A 19637-nucleotide genomic window follows, 5' to 3' on the forward strand; every position below is an offset into this window, starting at 1 on the left:
ACGCGCACACACATTCAGCACGTCGTGGTTGCAGCAACACACACTTTATTGGAGGTGGGCGAGGCTTGAGATTCTGGTGCGCTTGTTCCGCGCACTAGCCTGTTTCAGTTATCATTCCTAGTGCATCCTGTGAGACGGAGTTCCTTAGGCAGCCGAGAAGGAGGAAAAGACTGAGCGAGGAAGTTAGCTCTTTCCCGTATAGCGCTGTTTTTTTCTCTCGAATTTGTCACGACTTAAATGAGCATACACAGGAATAATATAAGATAAGTAACCTTTTGCAGAAGTGACTTTAACTTGCTGCTTACCAAAATTGCATCATGTCTCGAGTTGCGGATCTGTCCAAACTCCGCCAGGAGAGAATGCGAGAGATCAATCAACGGGTAAGTTATGCTATAAAACTACTACAGGAGCACGTTCGATTTACGGCACAAAATGGTACCATACATCATTAGGGAAGTTACTTTTGCCATCTTATACTTCCTTGGTGTCACTGAATATCACATGACGTTTACGAATATAGTGGCTATAGTAGGTATGATCAAGATATTAAAGCGTCGTAATTAAAGCCTTAAAATGGTTCCATTACTTTGCCTTTGCCGAAGGGATTTTTGAAGTAAGCGGTTAACAGATGGTTTACTCTGTGGACACGGCGGCGCTCTTATGTTTATTTCCTCTTATATGCGCTAGCTTGGCCTTGGCTTTTCCCCGGCTTGTCTTGCGACATGCAGACGACACCTGCTTTGTCATGTTGTTTTAAGGTAACTTATATAGTGAATGTAGTCAATGTAGTTATCTTTAATTCTAATATTGCATTTTATAAAGGCCAGAGATGGTCTGTGAGACAGATTTGCGCAACATACTGCTATTACTACCCTAACGGTTGCAACACTGGAAATATGTTAGGGGACTGTAAAGTTCGCTGTTAGGGGAATGTAAAGTTCGCTATATAGTGAACATTTAAGGACTTAACTGGTAACCCATTTCAGCTGTATGAAAGAACTGTCAAGCTTTTTAGAAGAGCGTCTCTCTATCTCTTTCTCACTCTCTCTCTCTCTCTGTCTACTGTTTCTACTGTTTCTGTACGGTTTCTGTTTCATCGTGTTTCTGCCCTGGTCTTAGCTTGTGTGTAGGTGGAATTGAGTGGGTTTTCTCGCAGTATTTGTCATTGACTATGTTTGCGTTGTGCTTTTAGAGACCAAAATAACTGAACAGATATGTAAGACCTACATATCTTTGTGTGTGTGTGTACTTATACACATTCATACTGCACTTTTGTATAAGTGTGTGCAGTTGGATATATGCATGTTTGGCTTATACAGGCCATCATCTCTCTGACCTTCATCCCTTCAGTGACGTTTCTGTCTCCACTGGTTGCAGTTCAGTCCTAGGTTTACCATTACAGTAGTGCAATGTAGACTGTGTAGAGACTCCTCTCCCTGCTTGCTAGTGGTTTCTCATAAAATAAAATATAGAAAATACTCCTGCCTCACATTAACTAAGATGGTGTTACCGGATATAGATGCAATAGCTTCGCAGAGATGTGTCTGTTTGCCATGTTTCTTGCACTGCTCCTGATCATGCAGGAGCAGCAGCTACAATAACAACACATCTGTGTGTGTGTGACGTATGTGTATGTTTGTGTATTTGTGTGTTTGTTTGAGTGTGTGTACATTAGAATATGAGAACTTTTGTGCCCATGTTTGTATCAATGTGCCAATGAACATAAGTATGTGTATATAATCGGCACATATGAAGCTATATGTGTGCACATGTGTGAGTATATGTGTTCCTTCACTAGAGATCATTGCCCTCCTCATCCTCATGCGGGCGTGAGGTGAGGAAGCAGCAGCTCTATTTTCGCCCCTGGGTCCCTGTTGAGCTCATATTCAGGGCGGCCCTAGAGGGCTGCTGGCTGCCCGGCCCTCTGCTAAATCAGGATGCGTCTCTGCTTTAGGTGGAGCATCAGACCCTCTGCTAAATCAGGCTGTGTCTCTTCTTTAAGTAGAGCATCAGACGGCTCCACGGATGCTGGACTTAAGTAGGGGCTTTCGGACACGAAAGGCCTAGTATTTGGGATAGGGGTCATACACTTTAACACTTGTTAGTCTAACCCCTGTTTCCTTCAATCCCTCCAACTGCAATTTACCTTTTGGGGTACTTTTGTATCTATCTATCTATCTATCTATCTATCAGTGTGAGCTAGGACCCTGCATTAGGGGCATCTGTCGGAAGGGTGACTTAGGAAGGGATCCAATCCAGATGTACTCTAGAGTTAACTGCTGCATGGACACTGATTAGCAGCATGTCTAAGGTCCCCACCGATGCTCAGGCTCTATGGCACTGATTAGCAGCGTGTCTAAGGTCCCCACCAATGCCTTATGTCACTGGACAGTAGCTTTCCTGACATGAGAGCGGAGAGGTTAACCCAACAGCTCATTGTGCTCTAAGTACATGTCCACTTCACTGATTGGTGAGAGATTTAGAGCAGAACACAGCCAAGAGATAGACAGCCCACATTTTTTTTCTTGGAACCTCTGAATCTCAACGTATGTGGCCCCCCCTCCAGCGGTAAATGAGGTGTTCTCCTAATTCCATCATCATTGATGGAGATAGTAGTTCAGGTACAGGAGTTGTTCAGTAATCGGAAGGTTGCGCGTTTGATCCTGAATCCTCCCCACCAAGTGTCGAAGTGTCCTTGAGCAAGACACTGAACCCCCAACCACTCCCGATGTACAGGTCGGGACCTTAGAGAGTAGCCTCTGCCATCGGTGTGTGAATGGGTAGATGTCCGAGGCATTCATATGTAAATCGCTTTGAGTGCCCTATGATAAGTTAAGCGCTATATAAATGCAGATAATTTACCATTTACAATGCATCACAAATGGACCTCTCCTACAAAGTCGCAGAGAGAAGACTAGTACGTGTTTCATTCTGTCAACATCACTCCTCGGTAGTTATCAAACGGCTCAGTACACTGTTATCTATGTCAGTGTTGTAATGTGTGGGTGACACAGTTCTGACTGAGCATTAGAGTGTCGCAAGGAGAAGGCATCCCGTTGGTTGCTGTGTCACCAGTTCATTGGAGGCACTGACCAAATCTGGTATTGAGCCACACAATGTGACTAGATATGCTCAAATTTGCAGTTAGTCAGTTGTTAGTTCTTTGTTGTCTTACGTAATCCAAAAGGCTATTGCAAATGCCATTCCTTGGCCTGTGTGTATCTTCCAGGCAGCACTTACAGTATCTGCTTGAGGTTTTGAGTGGCACGATAATTATAGAGACTAGATGTTGGTCAGTTTGGCACGTGTGTGTTATACACGTAAAATAGGCATATGTAGAGGTAACGGCAGCCAGGGGGTACAGTGCTGTGTAATGCACAAAGACGTACTAGCGACAGACACAGGCACCCATAGGTTTTAGCCTTCTTGCTAGCACGCACACCTCCCATGCCCTAGGTTGCAAGTTCAAGTCCAGTTTCGGGACTTTTCTACACAATGCAGGTTACATAGACTTTGTTTCAAATAGGAAATTAAGCTTGTCTTGCTCACTGTAGCTCCATACAGACTGGAGAGTAGGTGTTGTTTCAGTTTGACTCTTTGGAAACCACTAACAAGATGTGAGTTAATCTTTTATACTGTAATTACATGTGCCCTGTTTGAGCCTCTTGTGTTTGGGATCGCTAGTGCGGTACTCTATTAACCTACAGTCTGTACTAATGAAAATCTATGTTTTAGTGCGGTATCTTAGTATTAGACTAAATACACACACACACACACACACACACACACACACACAATGAGAAGTATAGATGTATTGCTCCGTCTTCCTGGTTTATTGCCCCTTCGCCCCTGTGTGACTCTAATACTGCCTATAACAGGGCATCCAGGCCCTGTGTGCCTCTAATGCTGCCTATAACAGGGCATCCAGACCATGTGTGCCTCTAATGCTGCCTATAACAGGGCATCCATACCCTGTGTGCCTCTAATGCTGCCTATAACAGGGCATCACCCTGTGTGCCTCTAATGCTGCCTATAACAGGGCATCCATACCCTGGCCTTGGAGGGTTTGGCTTTTTATTCGGAATTCATGGAAGTAGAAAAATGCACCTTTTCTTTTCTCCTTTTCTGCATCGATTTTTCCTCCTTGGTCGCTATGAGAAAGAAAGCATGCACACCTACACACTTCAATCTTACACAACCGCTAGCTTGTGTTGACATACACACAAACAGATACACATATAAGGACACACACATACACACACATAGACACATACTTTTGTACAGCTTTGCCAAAACACCTCCACCCCCTTTTTCTGTCGTACGCAAGGCATTGCCCCCTGCTGCTATGAAAAGAGGAAGTCCTTGCTCACTGCTTCCTGTGCCATGTGCCGACACGCTCACTGACATGTAGCCATGTCTGTTCAACTGAAGCGTTGCGTACACTCATAATAAATGAACAAACTCTTAATCCATACCTCTGCGGTACGCCGCTAACCAGACGATTTGTCTTTGGTTATACCTATTCACCCTCATAAGCGGAAACTGTCGGTGTTTGTGTGTGTGTGTGTGTGTAAGCGTTTGTTTGAAGTGACCCTTGACCAGTGGCGGTTCTAGACCATTTCTACTAGGGGGGCCAAGGAGGGGCCAGGGTTTAACCAGGGGGGAACATAAGAAACCCGCAACAAATGATATTTAAAGATTATAAACTTGAATTACTTTAAAAACATATAAACATGTATTACTTAACTTAACATGAAAACAATGCGTTCAGGTGCAAGAGAGGTAGGGCCTTAAAAAATGAAAATGAAAAATACAGTACAGGGTGCAAATACAGAGCATCAATTCAACTTTTGACACTGTGTGGGCGGGAACCAAAGCAGGACGGGCTCTTCTCTGATTGGTCCTGATTTGACAGCAGGAGTCTCATATTCACGACAACTGTTTACCAAAACTCCGTTAAGTAGCAACATATGTTTTTGTATGGTGAAGACTGCCATTTAATGACGAACCGAAGTAACGGTACCCATTAAACCTGTTTTGATTAAATACTAGTGGTGATTGTGGCATTTGACCCAGGATCACTTTATTAATTCCAGGAAAAAAAGTGAGTTCTCATGACAGGCGATGTTATCTGCCCCTCATATCATTAAATGTTATTGTGTAGCTGCTAGCTAGCCTACTGCTGATATAAGATTCCTGCGCTAGCAAGAAGCCTTTGCTTGTATTGCTAACTGTTGTAGGTTGCAGTGTTGAAAGCAGTGAAAACACCCTGATCATTCAATTACAACATTGAAGTCAACTTTGAAAACTCAGCAGCAAGAGCAAGCTACATCAGTAAGCAATCAAAGGCTTCTTGCTAGTGCAGGAATCTAAAGCAAGCTAGTAGCTAGATATGTTACCTACTGGCAGATAACAGCGACTATGTCACGAGAACTGACTCTTTTTTTATCCTGGAATTAATAAAGGGTTCGTGAAAGACTGTATGACCCACACAAATTCTTGTCGTCATGAAATCAAATTTGTTCAGTTCGTCTATGACAGTTTGAATACACATAAGATCTGGGAAAGTCAACAGGCATAGGATATTTCCATCTTTTGGTTCTTGAAAATAGCGCTGTGGTTATTTGTCCTTCTTCCCTGCCTTCATGTGGCAGAAAAATCAACAGCTCATCGGTAGACAGTTGTATATGATCACTATGGCACAGGCAGACTACCAGCTCCTCTTAAGAACCAGCGATCCATTAATGAAAGAGAGCGAGCCAAACATTTCAATCGTAGCTCCTCTCTCCAACAAGCACAACACATGGCAAACAAACTACAGTGATCTGGTGCGCCGCTTTAATTTACCCATGTAGAACGTTGCGTCGCATTAGTACCGCTTTTGGCGCTCGGGTGTAAAATCATAATAAATTCATATTTTTTTTTATTTGGTCAGCAAGGGGTGGCCGCAGGGGTGGCCAGGGACATGTCTACGGGGGCACGGGCCACCCCAGGCCTCCGTGTAGAACCGCCACTGCCCTTGACATCATCTCTGCATTGTGAGTGGGGGCTCAGTTCTGTTTCAGTGTGTCAGCATGCGTGTGTGTGTGTGTGTTTGTCTGCGCTGTGCATAGCTTTACATTTTTGTAATGTCATTCGGATTCACCTCATGATGAATCATACAGAGCCGATCGACTCAGATAAAGTGCTGAGTCGCCATCTGTTAAAGCAGACCAGAAGCTCCTCTGGAACAAAAGTTTAGGAGTGTCAGAGTTCATTTTGAACTGTTATGCTCCATATGTAGGCGGTTTAATGCACTCGCCAGAACTGCAGCAACAATTTCCTTTTTTTAGCGTTTATTGTTCTGAAGCAATTTGCATCTGTTTAAGAAGACCAAGGAGATGATTGAGCACGAGAGTGTGGCCGGGTTCATGTGTGTGTGTGTGTGTGTGAACATTTGTGTGTGTGTGGACGGGTTTATGTGTGTGTGTGTGTGTGTGTGAGCATTTGTGTGTCTGTGGCCAGGCTTGTGTGTGTGTGTGTGTGTGTGAGAGCACAAGTGTGTGGCAGGGTTAATGTGTGTGTGTGTGCATTTGTGTGTGTGCAGTGCTGTCTGTAGGAATAGGTAGTATGGAATTATTTAATGGGTTGTATAGATCTTCGTGGTGTTTTTTGTAATGCTTGCTATGTTTTTCCCTTGTGGGCAAGCATTTAACATATTACCATATAATGTGGAATAGAGGAAATGAACATACCACAAGGTATACTCATTATTCTATACATAAATCTATACAATTAGTATTTAATAGATGCATCATTCCATCGAACTCAGATACAAGTACACACGTACAGCAAGTTTGACATTCTCCAGTCCAGTACAGTGTAGATTGATCTAATCCAATGAGAAGAGGTAAGAGGTTCCAGTTTGTGATGTGGAAGAGAAGTGATAGTATTGTGTAGTCTGAAATTGAATCCGTTCAGAGACGGCTGCCGTTGGAAAATATCCAGATATTGTCACTTGTTTGTGCAGATTAACTCCCAGCCCTAAGTGAACAAGTGGAAAACGCAAACCAAATAACCCTCTGTGTGTAAATATAAACAAATATGAACGATAAACAAACAAACAAATTAACGTAACTAAACCTCCTCTAATCTAGTCTATCACAAATTCGGATACTCCCACATCGTGTGTGTGTGTGTGTGTGTGTGTTTAGTATTCAGGCAACATCACTTAATTTCTCCTTAATATCAAGAATGTTGTCATTACTTACCAAAATAGGCCAAAGACCTATTTTTTAAAAGGTCCTCGAGTAAACATGAAAAATAACTGGGATATGGTTGCAGATTGCCTGAAGACGAAATGATAGCTCACTCATGATTCTTCAGATATGTATCTAAACACCTCTCTTCCATCTTTCCTACCATACCCAGATCATCACAAGAAGCCCACACACATAAAACATTAAAAAAAATCGGTCTGTTTGTTTTCTACTGGCTTAATCATGACATTTTAGTTGAAACACTAGCGGTAAGAATGCTAATCTATCTTGGCCTGGGTTTTGGTGTATGTGAAATGTGAAAAACATACAATCTGTAACGCCACACTTTCACTATTTACATTTTCTAACCAGTTGAGGGGTAAAGTTTTTTCCAGAATAATACCGGTCTGATTAACTGCCTTTCATAATGGTCACGAGTTTATTTTTACTTCAGTTGGCAACATTTGAATCACATATTTGTGATCGTACTCTTAAACAAATTACTGGCTGTTGCTATTGGCCAGACATTTTCATATTTGTTATCATACTCCTCAAAGAGCTAAATAAACGACTGACTGTTAGCATCGGCCAGACATTTCCATATTTGTGCGCGACTGATAGTCAGGTTCGGGTCCAGACAGAAAGCCGAAGGTGAGATGATGTGAGGTAGAGATCACCTCAACACGTGAACCCTTATGGGGTTAGCAGTTTATGCTGGGAGTCTGTTAATCATAACAGCTGTACCCTGGAGGTTGTGCTTGGGTGTGTCTCTTGGTACTTCTCTCCTGTGTGCTAACCACTGGAGCTTTTCAAACTGCTCATGTGTAGGAACCAGCCCAGCGCAGTCATTTGTGCAAAGCACATTTGTTTTTTTATTCCTCAAGTCTGTTTCTCTGGCTTGCCATTAGCAGCATGGTAGTGTTATATATATATACAGCAGTAGTACTGGCTTCTCCCTCAGAGTGTTTTTCCCACTCAAAGCTGATGCTGATGCTAACGCTAACACTTTTTGGCCCATGCTGTGCTGCCACTCAGCACTGATGCTAACGCTAACACCCTTTGGTCCAAGCTGTGCTGCTCTCAGGCTGGAATGAGGGTGAGGTTTACTGCTGCACAGCCCTGAATAGCCTGTCTGTGTGACAATCACCAAGCATTTTACCCAGAGCTCATCAGTGCTCCTCATTTCAGAGCTTAGCTTAGCATAGCTCATCAGCTGGTGCTGAGACGGCTGCCTGCTGCAACCAGACTGTCGGTTCATAACGTTAATGATGAGAAATACAAAGGTAATAATGTGTGTGTGTGTGTGTGTGTTTGTTTCTCCCCCTCAGAATAAGGAGAAGGAGCGCATGCGTGAGCTGGAGAGGGAGGCGAGGGAGCGGGAGGCTTGCTATAGCAACGGACATCTCTACACCTCCCTAACTGTCTCCGCGACAACACTCTGCTCGGCCTGTAACAAGAGCATCACTGCCAAAGAGGCCCTCAGCTGCCCCAGTGAGTTACACATAGCACACACACACTCACACCACATATACAGTCATGGAAACACACACACACACACACCCACACACACACACACCACACACCCTCACACCACGTATACAGTCATGGACAAAAATATTGGCACCCCTGCACTTCTGTCAGAGAATGTACAAATTCTTCCAAAAAAGTGTTGCAATTACGAATGCTTTGGTATTCACATGTTGATATATATTGTTTGCATTGGAACAACACAAAAAAAGCAGCGAAGAAAAGCCAAATCTGACATGATCTCACACAAATCTCCAAAAGTGGACTGGACAATATAATTGGCACCCTTTCAAAATTGTAAGAAATAATTGTATTTCAACCATGTCATGCTCCTTTAATTTGTATTTAAACTTATCTGTGGCAAGTCACAGTTGCTGGAAATATAGAAATCACACTTGAAACCAGTAAATTTGGAGATAAGTTGACACAAACCTTGTGTTATGTGTCTGTCTAAACCACACTGAGCCAGTGACGTGCGGTGAAGTCAGTACGAGGGTAGGCACTGAGTTATGAAAGCCAGATTACCTTATTTATTGTTAAGGCTAATAGGCTATGTCATACCAGTAGGTACAAGTGCGGCACACAGGCACGGTCGATCGATATATTTAAAAAAAAATCCAATCACGATAACATATCGTGTGGCCTACTACTCTCAGTCTCGCACACGCACGCACACACTAGTTAATGTCCATCATCAGAATGCAACCATCTTTATCCGCACAGCGGCCAATTATGTATGCCAGTCAGCAGCAATGAGAACACACACTGCTCAATTGAATATGAAAGCAAATGGCTTGCAGTCGGCATTAATTCAACCCCACACTTATCATTTCAAAATTAAGCTCAAAATAGTTTCTAACTCACCTGACTAGCACAGCCACAATGCCAATCTTTTTTGTCATACCAGTCCGTTTGAAACAACAATTTTTGGTCCCTTTTTCTGCAGAAGTTCATTTAGTGTTGGAATAGGCCTCCCTCTTGCTAGTTACTCCTTTTTTCTATTGAAGTCGAGTTTAGAGAAATGTCTAAGTTCCACAATATCGGTAGATTCCGCTGTTGTCATTTTTACTTTGATTTTCGCGGGGATTACGCTTAGCTTGTGTAATGACGTCAACTGCGCAAATGTCCAGTAATTTCTCGATTTTAATTGGTCCATGTTTGATACGTAACGTAGATGATTACTGGCATAACATATTTACGTGCAAAGGCACAGTAGAGTTGTGCCTTTCGACGTACATATTAAAGAACACAGAATCGAAGTGCGCATGCGCGACATGACTTTTTCTTTGCGGTTCACAATGAATGGACAGTAAAGGCACTGCTTATTCTACCGGTTTATATATAAATCACAAGAATACTCGGTACAAATACAAATACAAGTTTATTAAATACAATTATTTAATAAGCATTTTTACGTTTGAATTTTGTCAGGGTAGGCAGTGCCTACCTTGCCTACCCTGACTGCACGTCACTGCACTGAGTGGGGAGAAAAAGAAAGAAGAGCATAGAATTGTCTGAGGATTTCAGAACCAAAATTGTGGAAAAGCATGAACAATCTGAAGGCTACAAGTCCATGTCCAGAGATCTTAATGGTCCTGTGTCCACTGTGATTAATATCATCAAGTTTACAGCCCATCATATTGTCACCATACTCCCTTGAAATGGAAGGGAGAGAAAAAATGATGAAAGATTGTTTGAATGGTGGATAAAAAACCTAGAACAACTTCCAGACATTTTCAAGCTGACCTGCAGACACAGGGTACAACAGTGTCAGCTCGCACTATCTGTCACCATTTGAATGAAATGAGATGCTATGGTAGGAGACCAGGAGGTCCCCACTGCTGACACAGAGACATAAAAAAAAGCCAGACTGGAGTTTGCCAAAACTTTCCTGGGGAAGCCAAAATCATTGTGGGAGAATGTCCTGTGGACAGATGAGACCAAAGTAGAGCTTTTTGATAAAGCAGTTTACAGAAAACAAAATGAGGCCTTAAAAAAAAAAGAACACGGTCCCTACAGTCAAACATGGTGGAGGTGGACCAATGTTTTGGGGTTGCTTTGCTGCTTCTGGAAGCCGATTCCTTAACTGTGTGCATGGCATCAAGAAATCTGAGGACTACAAAAAAAATGTTGGGGGCAGTGTAGGGCCCAGTGTCAGAAAGCTGGGTCTCTATCAGAGGACATTGGTCTTCCAGCCTGACAATGACCCATAGCACACAAAAGCAGCCAGAAATGGTTAAAACAAAGCACTTAAGTGGCCGAGTTCTTAAGTGGCCGAGATGAGTCCAGATCTTAATCCCATAACACTCTTGTGGCATGATCTCAAAACAGCAGTTGAGAGAAGGCACTCCTCAAATGTGAGAGAGTTGATTGATTTCAGTTATTTTTCCAAAAGGGTGTGCTACCAAATATTAAGTTGAGGGTGCCAATCATTTTGTCCAGTCCATTTTTGAAGTTTTGTATGGAAAGTCAGATTTGGTATTTTTTCTCAGATTTTTTTGTGTTTTTCCAATGCAAACAATAGAATTGAACATGTGAATACCAAATCATTTGTAATTGCAACATTTTTCTGGGAGAAGTGGTGAATTACCTGACCAAAGTGCAGGGCTGCCAATATTATGTACAGTATGTATATATATATATATATATATATATATATATATATATATATATATATCAGAGGAGGTTCTTCCATTGAGGAAACGGAGGAAGAACCTCCCCAAACTTTTGAGAATGTATTTTTGAAATTGAACTGACTAAACTCCTTTAAAAATGCAGTTTGATATCAGTATTTAATACTATGCATATTATAATTTGTTTCCCTGAGTTAAAATAACATTAGCACCCCCTATCGTAACAAGAAATTACTGCACGGAGGACGTCCTCCCTTTGGCTCCCATTGAAATCAATGGAATCTGTCTCTGATACTGGCGGTTCTTGGGGCTCATTCACTTACATTGCCCAGGGGAGGAAAGACCTCCCTAGTGTCTGAGTCTGCGCCAACATCGCTTAACCAATAAACAACGGATTTGGCGTTGGAGGGAGGGGATTCGGCATTAATACCAAAGAAGTTTCCCTCTTCAACCATTCTGTAGAAGGATATCGATAACATGTCACCCTTAAAAATTGTTGTAGAAAGATTGCAAATAAAGAGGACGTGCAATGGAGAACGAAGATATTGTTCATGTTTTATTGAACAAACCGTTTCATTCATTGAGTTACAGAGAGGAGGTTAGTATCAAAACAACAGGGAAACCTGATCCAAAAATCCAAGTCACTAAACCCAATGGTAAAACCGCTGCCGTATAATGCTAACTGGTAGGCGAAATACTTATAGCTCACTGGTACCATAAAAAAACAATCGGCTGCACTGTTTTGTTTAAATCGTTCATACGCCTATTGTTAGTCTGACTGTTCACGTTCAGCTGAAATTCTGAATGGAAATTGTTAATGAATGTTTCAGAACGCGATGTGTTTCGTATCTATTGTAATTAGCCTACTTGTAATTTGGGCATTGGCCTCATACTAGGCTACTTTGAGTGATAGCTGTAATAATCTGGCATAATCTGATGTTAATGTTAATAGTTCTGAAATAATGTTCTCTTACTTGTTGGCTTTGTTACTTGTTGTTTAATATTGTGGAAAGGATGTTAGTGAATGATTCAGAGCATGATGCATTTTAAATGGCATCACTTTTGGCCTTGTGTCTTAATTTTTTTTAAACTATTTCAGCTGAAAATAAAATTAGTCAAATAATAACCTTAAGAGCTTTAGTAATTAAGGGGGGAAATAGGCCAAATGGTAGGCCCAAAATTTAGAATTTAGTTTTTCAAATCAAGAGTAGGCCTGATTTGACTTATTGGCTTTGCATCCTTTCCTTCTGGCCTTGTCTAGTCCAAAGACATGCAGCCCACCAGCTTTTTAAGTACAATGGTGCCACACTGGTGGCTTTGTATCAATTGTATCCCTGCCTGCTATTTTGTAGTACTGTAGGCGACAAAAACACCCTGAAACAACTTGTATCTCACATACTTATGCCACCAACGGAATAAGCAGGCCAATGGCAACCAGGCGCACAGTCCTTCCTCCCTCACTTTAAAAACCACCAGCCGCCACTGATATATATACATACTTTCTCTTTCTCTCTCTCTCTCTCTCTCTCAAACACACACACACACAGACATAGAGATGTAAGCACATCTACTGCATAGAGCCCATGCACACACACACACACACACACACACACACACACAGACACATACACACACACACACACACACACACACACACACACACACACACACACACACACACACCCTCACACCACATATATAGACATACTTTATATATATACATATACTTTCTCTTTCTCTCTTTCTCTCTCTCATACACAAACATACACAAACACACAGACACACACAGACATAGAGATTTAACCACATACACTGCATAGAGCCCATGCACACACACACACACACACACACACACACACACACACATGCACACAAACAGACATGCACACACACACACAAATAGACGTGCACTCAAACAAACGCTACACGCACATATATATTACACACACAGTGTACATACACCCACATCCTCACAGAAACTGTAGCTTGGTCCATCTCCATTTGATCCTTGCTTTATGTTGAAGAAAAATCAGAGCGCTTAGTCATCTGGTTAAAAGCTGAACGTAATAATAATAGCTGCACATGCACACACACACACGCACACACACACATGCAAATGTGCTCCCTCACACACACACATTCATTCTGTCTTCTTTTCCCACTTACTCAGCCATACACTGATATACACTTGTTGATTACCCTTTTGTAACTGTTCTTTTCATGTCACCAAAGTGAGCTGGTAATGGTTTGTGTGTGTGTGTGTGTGTGTGTGGTGTGTGTGTGTGTGTGTGTGTGTGTGTGTGTGTGTGTGTGTGTGTGTGTGTGTGTGTGTGTGTGTGTGTGTGTGTGTGTGTGTGTGTGTGTGTGTGTGTGTGTGTGTGTGTGTGTGTGTGTGTGTGTGTGTGTGTGCGCGTGCGTGTGCTTACGCGTGGATTCTAATATCTTTGAAGAAGCCAGCTCATCTGAACGAGATGTTTCAGGGGTTACTAATATTTATTGGCTTGACATTCTGTGCCATCATGCCAGAAGGGACAAGCCACAACACACGCGCACACACACACACACACACACACACACACCTATATACCCAGATAACACATGCATGCACGCACACACATACACACACACAGTCCCGCACAATCACTCCCACTCCTACTCGGTGCAAGGCAGTAGCAGTGTGCCCAGTGCCTTTGGAGAGCGCCCAGGCCTCCTACACACAGCCGAGAGATGGACCACGAGATAATCAACACTCTGTTAGCAGTTCCTTCCATCCTCTCTTCGTTTACTATGAAGCAAAAAGAACAGATTTACAACCCATGGAGAATTGGTCGAGAAAATTGTGTGCACAAGGCAAGAGATTTAAGCATTCACACTTTCCGAAATCTCCAAGGAACACTGTTTTTCAACAGATATTTTTTTAAGCAGTTAAAAGTTGATCATTTGTAATATAAATGTTGTCTTAGTTGCTAAAGAGTTGATCATTTTTACTCCCAAAGTGAAGGAGACTCAGTCAGCGATGACGACCAATCAGAGGCTTTAATCTTGTATCTGTGCAAAAGGAGAGAGTAGCTTCACAAAGTTGATCCACTATTCTTAGATTCTTAAACTAAAATTGACATCGGAGCACTTTTACCAAAGCCGTCGTGACTCGACAAGTACATTCCCACCATACCAATTAATAAACATTCAGAATTGTACACCTTCTAACGTGTCATTGGTCACAAAGATATCTTCCCCAGTCATCCAAGGCCTTCAAACGTAACATGTGTCACAAAGCTATCTTCCCAGGTAGTCTGTCTCTGCATGATGGTGTTGACTAGCCTGACGATGTCATACTCATGATTCTAGTCAGAATATGAGTCTGATACCGAACCATTGGGCTGTGATTATGGTGCGTGTTTCAACGAACCAGGAAAGAAAATGCCTATTCGCTGAATTGGATACCTAGAACCAATCAGAGCAACGTAGTATTACCATCTGATAGATTCAGCTTTTACCTGATCCCGTAGGAAGGAAGGCAAAAACATCTTGTCAATATACAAATGCCTTGATAGCGTTTCTCTGTTCCTCTTTCAAAATGAATGCGCTGTTAATATCTGTTGAGATATGCCTGCTCACGTTAATTAATTAGCATTAAGGCTACAAGCTACAGTTTGTTTCAATAGGTTTTTTGTGTAGACGTTAGCAAGGACCTAAAAATAATGGTCTAGAGAGCTTTAGTTAAGAAAAACAATACTCAACATTCGTGTTGCACATGCACAACTAACCAAGTCAATGTAGACATTAAAAAGTTGTGTAGATGGCTTAATTCACATAAAATATTCCCCACTAAGCACCCGAGACGCGGCCATCTTGGTCGGAGTTCGAATCTACCGGTTAATTCAACTGAAGCGTTGGTTTCTGTCCATCAACATATAAAGCCCGCCCAGACAATTTCATTGGTACGGTATAATCCGACCGATATACTCTCCCCCAACTAGCACAGAGCCAGACTGAATCTCCCAGACCAAAAATGTTGTGGGCGGAGTTCAGGCTGGTATCCAGGCTAGGTGTTGACTAGAGCAGAGAGCGCTGACCTTGCCTCTGGCTCAGTTCAGGCCGCCTTCCAGCTGTACAGAGATAGCCTAGCTGTCAACAAGAGAGCGCTAACCCTGCCCCATAGATAGCCTAGCAGTCAACAAGAGAGGAGGGACATAGACACAGAGAGGAAACACCTACAGTTGGCTGCGATACTGGGACAGGATCATAACTTCAATGCATTCGTGCTCAGTGATTGACTCATCGGCGGTGGAGCTATCTTACATAAGCACATGAAATACAAAAATGTACAATGGCCATGAACACCAGTTGAACACCAAACACCATTTGGCAAAAATGAACTTTATAAAGACAAACACCTCACGGATACCGGACATTTCAACTCCCATACATGCATTGTTGGATCACACAAACGGATTTGTTTGGCCACTAAAGCAGAGGTTCTCAAAGTGGGGTCTGTGACGCATTGCCTGGGGGTCCGTAATTAGTCTGGCTTCCAAAGTTTTTAAAAAAAATTATTATTATTACTTTTTTTATTATTATTATTATTTTTGTATTATTATTATTATTTTTAATGTATTGCAATACATTATACGAAAACATACAGACAAGCAGAGGTGTAAAGTAACAAATTACATTTACTCACATTACTTTAATTGAGTCTTTTTTTTACTTTTCAGCTCAGTGGCAGCTATGCACTGAACATGTGAAAGACATCACAATGTGATCAGCAGAGCTAAGTACAGTTTAAAGGGAGTGCCAGTAGCTACCACAACCTACGCCCCGTAGTGAATGAATTCAGTCACACCACAAACACAAACACAAACACACACATGCATGCACACAAGCCCATGCACACCCCCATTTGTGGACACACCACCACACACACATGCGCATGAACGCACCCATTTGCGGACACACTCACACACACACACACACACACACACCCTTGCTAGGTGAGGGAGCACCTGCACTGCCCTACTGATGTGGTACATGAAACAGTGGGGCAAACTATAGTAAACGGAAGCAGGGGGGTTGAAAGTGTTTTGGGCTGAGCTGCAGAAAGATGTAGACGTGTGTGCATGCATGTGTGAGTGTGTGTGTGTGTGGCTGCGTGTGTGTGTCTGTGTGTGTGTGTGTGTGTGTACTGGGTGGGGTTTTGAATTCCTAACCTGGGTGGAAAGACAGCTGGGGAGAGACAGGGCCTTTGCCCCCCCCCCCCCCCCACCCCCCGCCCCAAGCCTCCTGTTCCACTTCCTGACCAAAGAACCCCAAAACAGGAAGTGAAAATGATTTGAAACAATGGAACAAATGAAAGCAACAGAGGCATGGATGGGGTTAGCAGCATGCAGAGAGAGAGAGAGAGACAGAGAGAGAGAGAGAGAGAGAGCGAGCGAGAGACAGAGAGAGAGAGAGACAGAGAGAGAGAGAGAAAGAGAGAGAGAGAGACAGAGAGAGAGAGAGAGAGAGAGAGAGAGAGAGTAAGGTAGAGATACCTGTTAGAAGTATGTGAGAGTGTTGCAATGGTGTGTGGAAAGGAAGGGGGTTATGTAGAGCAGAGAGGAGATATTAGATATGGTTACTAGAGAGTCATGAGTCACCATGAGCCTGTTTGTTTGTGTCTTTCAGCCTGCAATGTCACCATCCACAACCGATGCCGAGACTCACTGCCTAACTGCGCCAAAATGAAACAGAGGGTAAGAGTGGGGCGAGAGGGTCTGCTGGGATCTAAAAGAGGACAGAGGGACAGGGTGAGGGTCTGCTGGGATCTAAAAGAGGACAGAGGGACAGGGTGAGGGTTTGCTGGGGTCTAAAAGAGGACAGAGGGACAGGGTGAGGGTCTGCTGGGGTCTAAAAGAGGACAGAGGGACGGGGTGAGGGGCATCAGGAGGACAGAGGGACGGGGTGAGGATCTGCTGGGGTCTTAATGAGTGTAGAGGACAGAGGGTGGGAGGGGGGAGAGGTCATGAGAGAAGACTAACACCCAGCCACTAACATGAAGATCAGTCTTGACAAACAGACATGAATTTGCCTCTCCCTTTGCATGACTCAGTGCTTTTGAGGCAGAAACTGTGATCAGGAAACCACTCCTCTTGCAGTTTGAAAAAGTCTAATAAACCACCATAAATAATGTGCCTGAGTCAAATTAGGAAAGCTTGTGTGAGTGGGAAATGTGTGATTGATCTTCTGTCATGTGACGCGCCATGTTCTGATCCTCTATGTCGCCACAGCAACAGAAGATGGCATTAACAAGGTCCAGTTCGGCATATCAGAATGTCACGCTGCGCAACAAGAGTAAGTCTCCGCCATATTTGCTGCCTTAACAGGCAATTTCCCATTTGCAGATATACTAACATGTGCTCTCCTTTTCTTAATTAAGTCAGGGTCAAGGGTGAAAATATCTTGTCAAATCCAATCTGTGGGTAATGTTTCATTGGGAATGGAAGTCAGTGTTTGTGTGTGAATAAGTGGGACAAAGTGTGTGTGTGTGTGTGTGTGTGTGTGTGTGTGTGTGTGTGTGTGTGTGTGTGTGTGTGTGTGTGTGTGTGTGTGTGTGTGTGTGTGTGTGTGTGTGTGTGTGTGTGTGTGTGTGTGTGTGTGTGTGTGTGTGTACGCAGTCCTGGAAGATGAAATCTGTGGAATGCACCACACTGAGAAAGTCCTGATGCCTTTCTGTCTTCTTTTCCTCATCAGTCTGTACCTGGCACTTCCCTTCTTTAACTGATTACATCAAATGTTCTTCTTTTTCTCTCCCTTCTTCTTATCTCCCATTAATCCACCTTTACTCCAAACTTTCCCTTTTTCCTCCTCTTCCATCAACTCTGTCTGCTGCTGCCTTTCTTATCTATCTATCTTATCTCCCATTCATCCACCTTTACTCCCACTTTCCCTTTTTCCTCCTCTTCCATCAACTCTGTCTGCTGCTGCCTTTCTTATCTATCTATCTTATCCCCCATGTATCCATCTTTACTCCCACTTTCTGCCTTTTTTATCCATCTCTAAACCCCTTTCATGTTTTTGTTGTTTTTTCTCCCCATCTTTCTCTCATCCCTCCATCCTCCATCTTTTCTCTCCATCCTCTCCTTCTCAGGTACCATGATGAGGGAGCGGCCCAGCTCAGCCATCTACCCGTCCGACAGCCTCCGCCAATCACTGCTCGGCTCTCGCCGCGGACGCTCCACCCTCTCGCTCTCCAAGAGTGTCTCCACCAATAACATTGCAGGGTGAGTTAAGTGTACGAAGTAAACATTCTGATTCCTGCAGGCATGTATGGTCGAATCAATGTTTAGCAAAATATAATATATAAAGGGGGTTTTGTTTAAAGTTCAGTGAAACTTGCCTAACGTAGATAATAGATACAATACACAGCAGAGTGAGTTAAAGACTCATTTGCTATGTGCTGGAGACAGAAAGACAAATGTTTCAGATGTCATGAAAGGGGCCTCTGTTGACTTTACGTTACAAGGTCATGACCTGTATATACTGTATCTAGAAAATCAAAGTGTTACAAAATATTTAGATCAAAGTACACCACACTTAATATTATATTGTTAACGCAACATATATATTTTAAAATGCAACTTGTTTATGTATCAGCATACTGTATTTCAGCACATGAATTCTGAATATCATGAATGCCACAGTGGCGTTGCAACGTATTTTACATTACACTGATAGCTGCTTTCAGACGCATTAGTGCATCACTGATCCATAATGACACTAATGCACAAACAGTATGACTTGTCATGACTATGAATACAACAGATATTGTGTGCGAAGTGTACATTCTGATTCCTGAAGGCATGTATGGTCCAGTCAATGTTTAGCAAAATATAATATAATATAAAATATCATATATACATAGGGTGTTTTGTTTGAAGTTTAGTGAAACTTGCGTAATATAGATAATAGATACAATACACAGGTGTGAAGATGTGTGTTGTCCTCAGTATATGGTGTTACTAAAGAGTATTTCTGTGTCATGACTGCATCAAACTTCTACGTAATACCACTTGTGCATGTATATGTATTTCTCTCTGTGTGATTGTGAGAGGATATGTATGAATTATCTTACAACACAAATGTTGTAACACTGTTTGGTTGTTAAGGGTTGTGTGTGTTATAATATTGTTTCAGTGTTGTTTAGTATATATTTTGCATCTGGTTTGGTTTTCAGTGTTTGTGCTGTTGTGCTTGATTA

General features: G+C 42.6%; 1 protein-coding gene across 1 annotated transcript in view; it reads left to right on the forward strand.

Moving 5' to 3' along the window:
• Positions 1-317: 317 nt before the first annotated feature.
• arhgef2a (Rho guanine nucleotide exchange factor (GEF) 2a) overlaps positions 318-19637 on the forward strand; it is a gene marked incomplete at its 5' end in the record, with an annotated part of 36727 nt that continues 17407 nt past the window's right edge. Inside the window, 5 exons of the mRNA XM_080859103.1 lie at positions 318-380; positions 8567-8729; positions 17066-17133; positions 17668-17731; positions 18528-18660. Of these exons, the coding sequence (XP_080715229.1) occupies positions 318-380; positions 8567-8729; positions 17066-17133; positions 17668-17731; positions 18528-18660 (491 nt within the window). The remainder of the gene's footprint in view (positions 381-8566; positions 8730-17065; positions 17134-17667; positions 17732-18527; positions 18661-19637) is intronic.

Source organism: Sprattus sprattus, assembly GCF_963457725.1.
Source record: "Sprattus sprattus genome assembly, chromosome: 20".
NCBI lineage: Eukaryota > Metazoa > Chordata > Actinopteri > Clupeiformes > Clupeidae > Sprattus > Sprattus sprattus.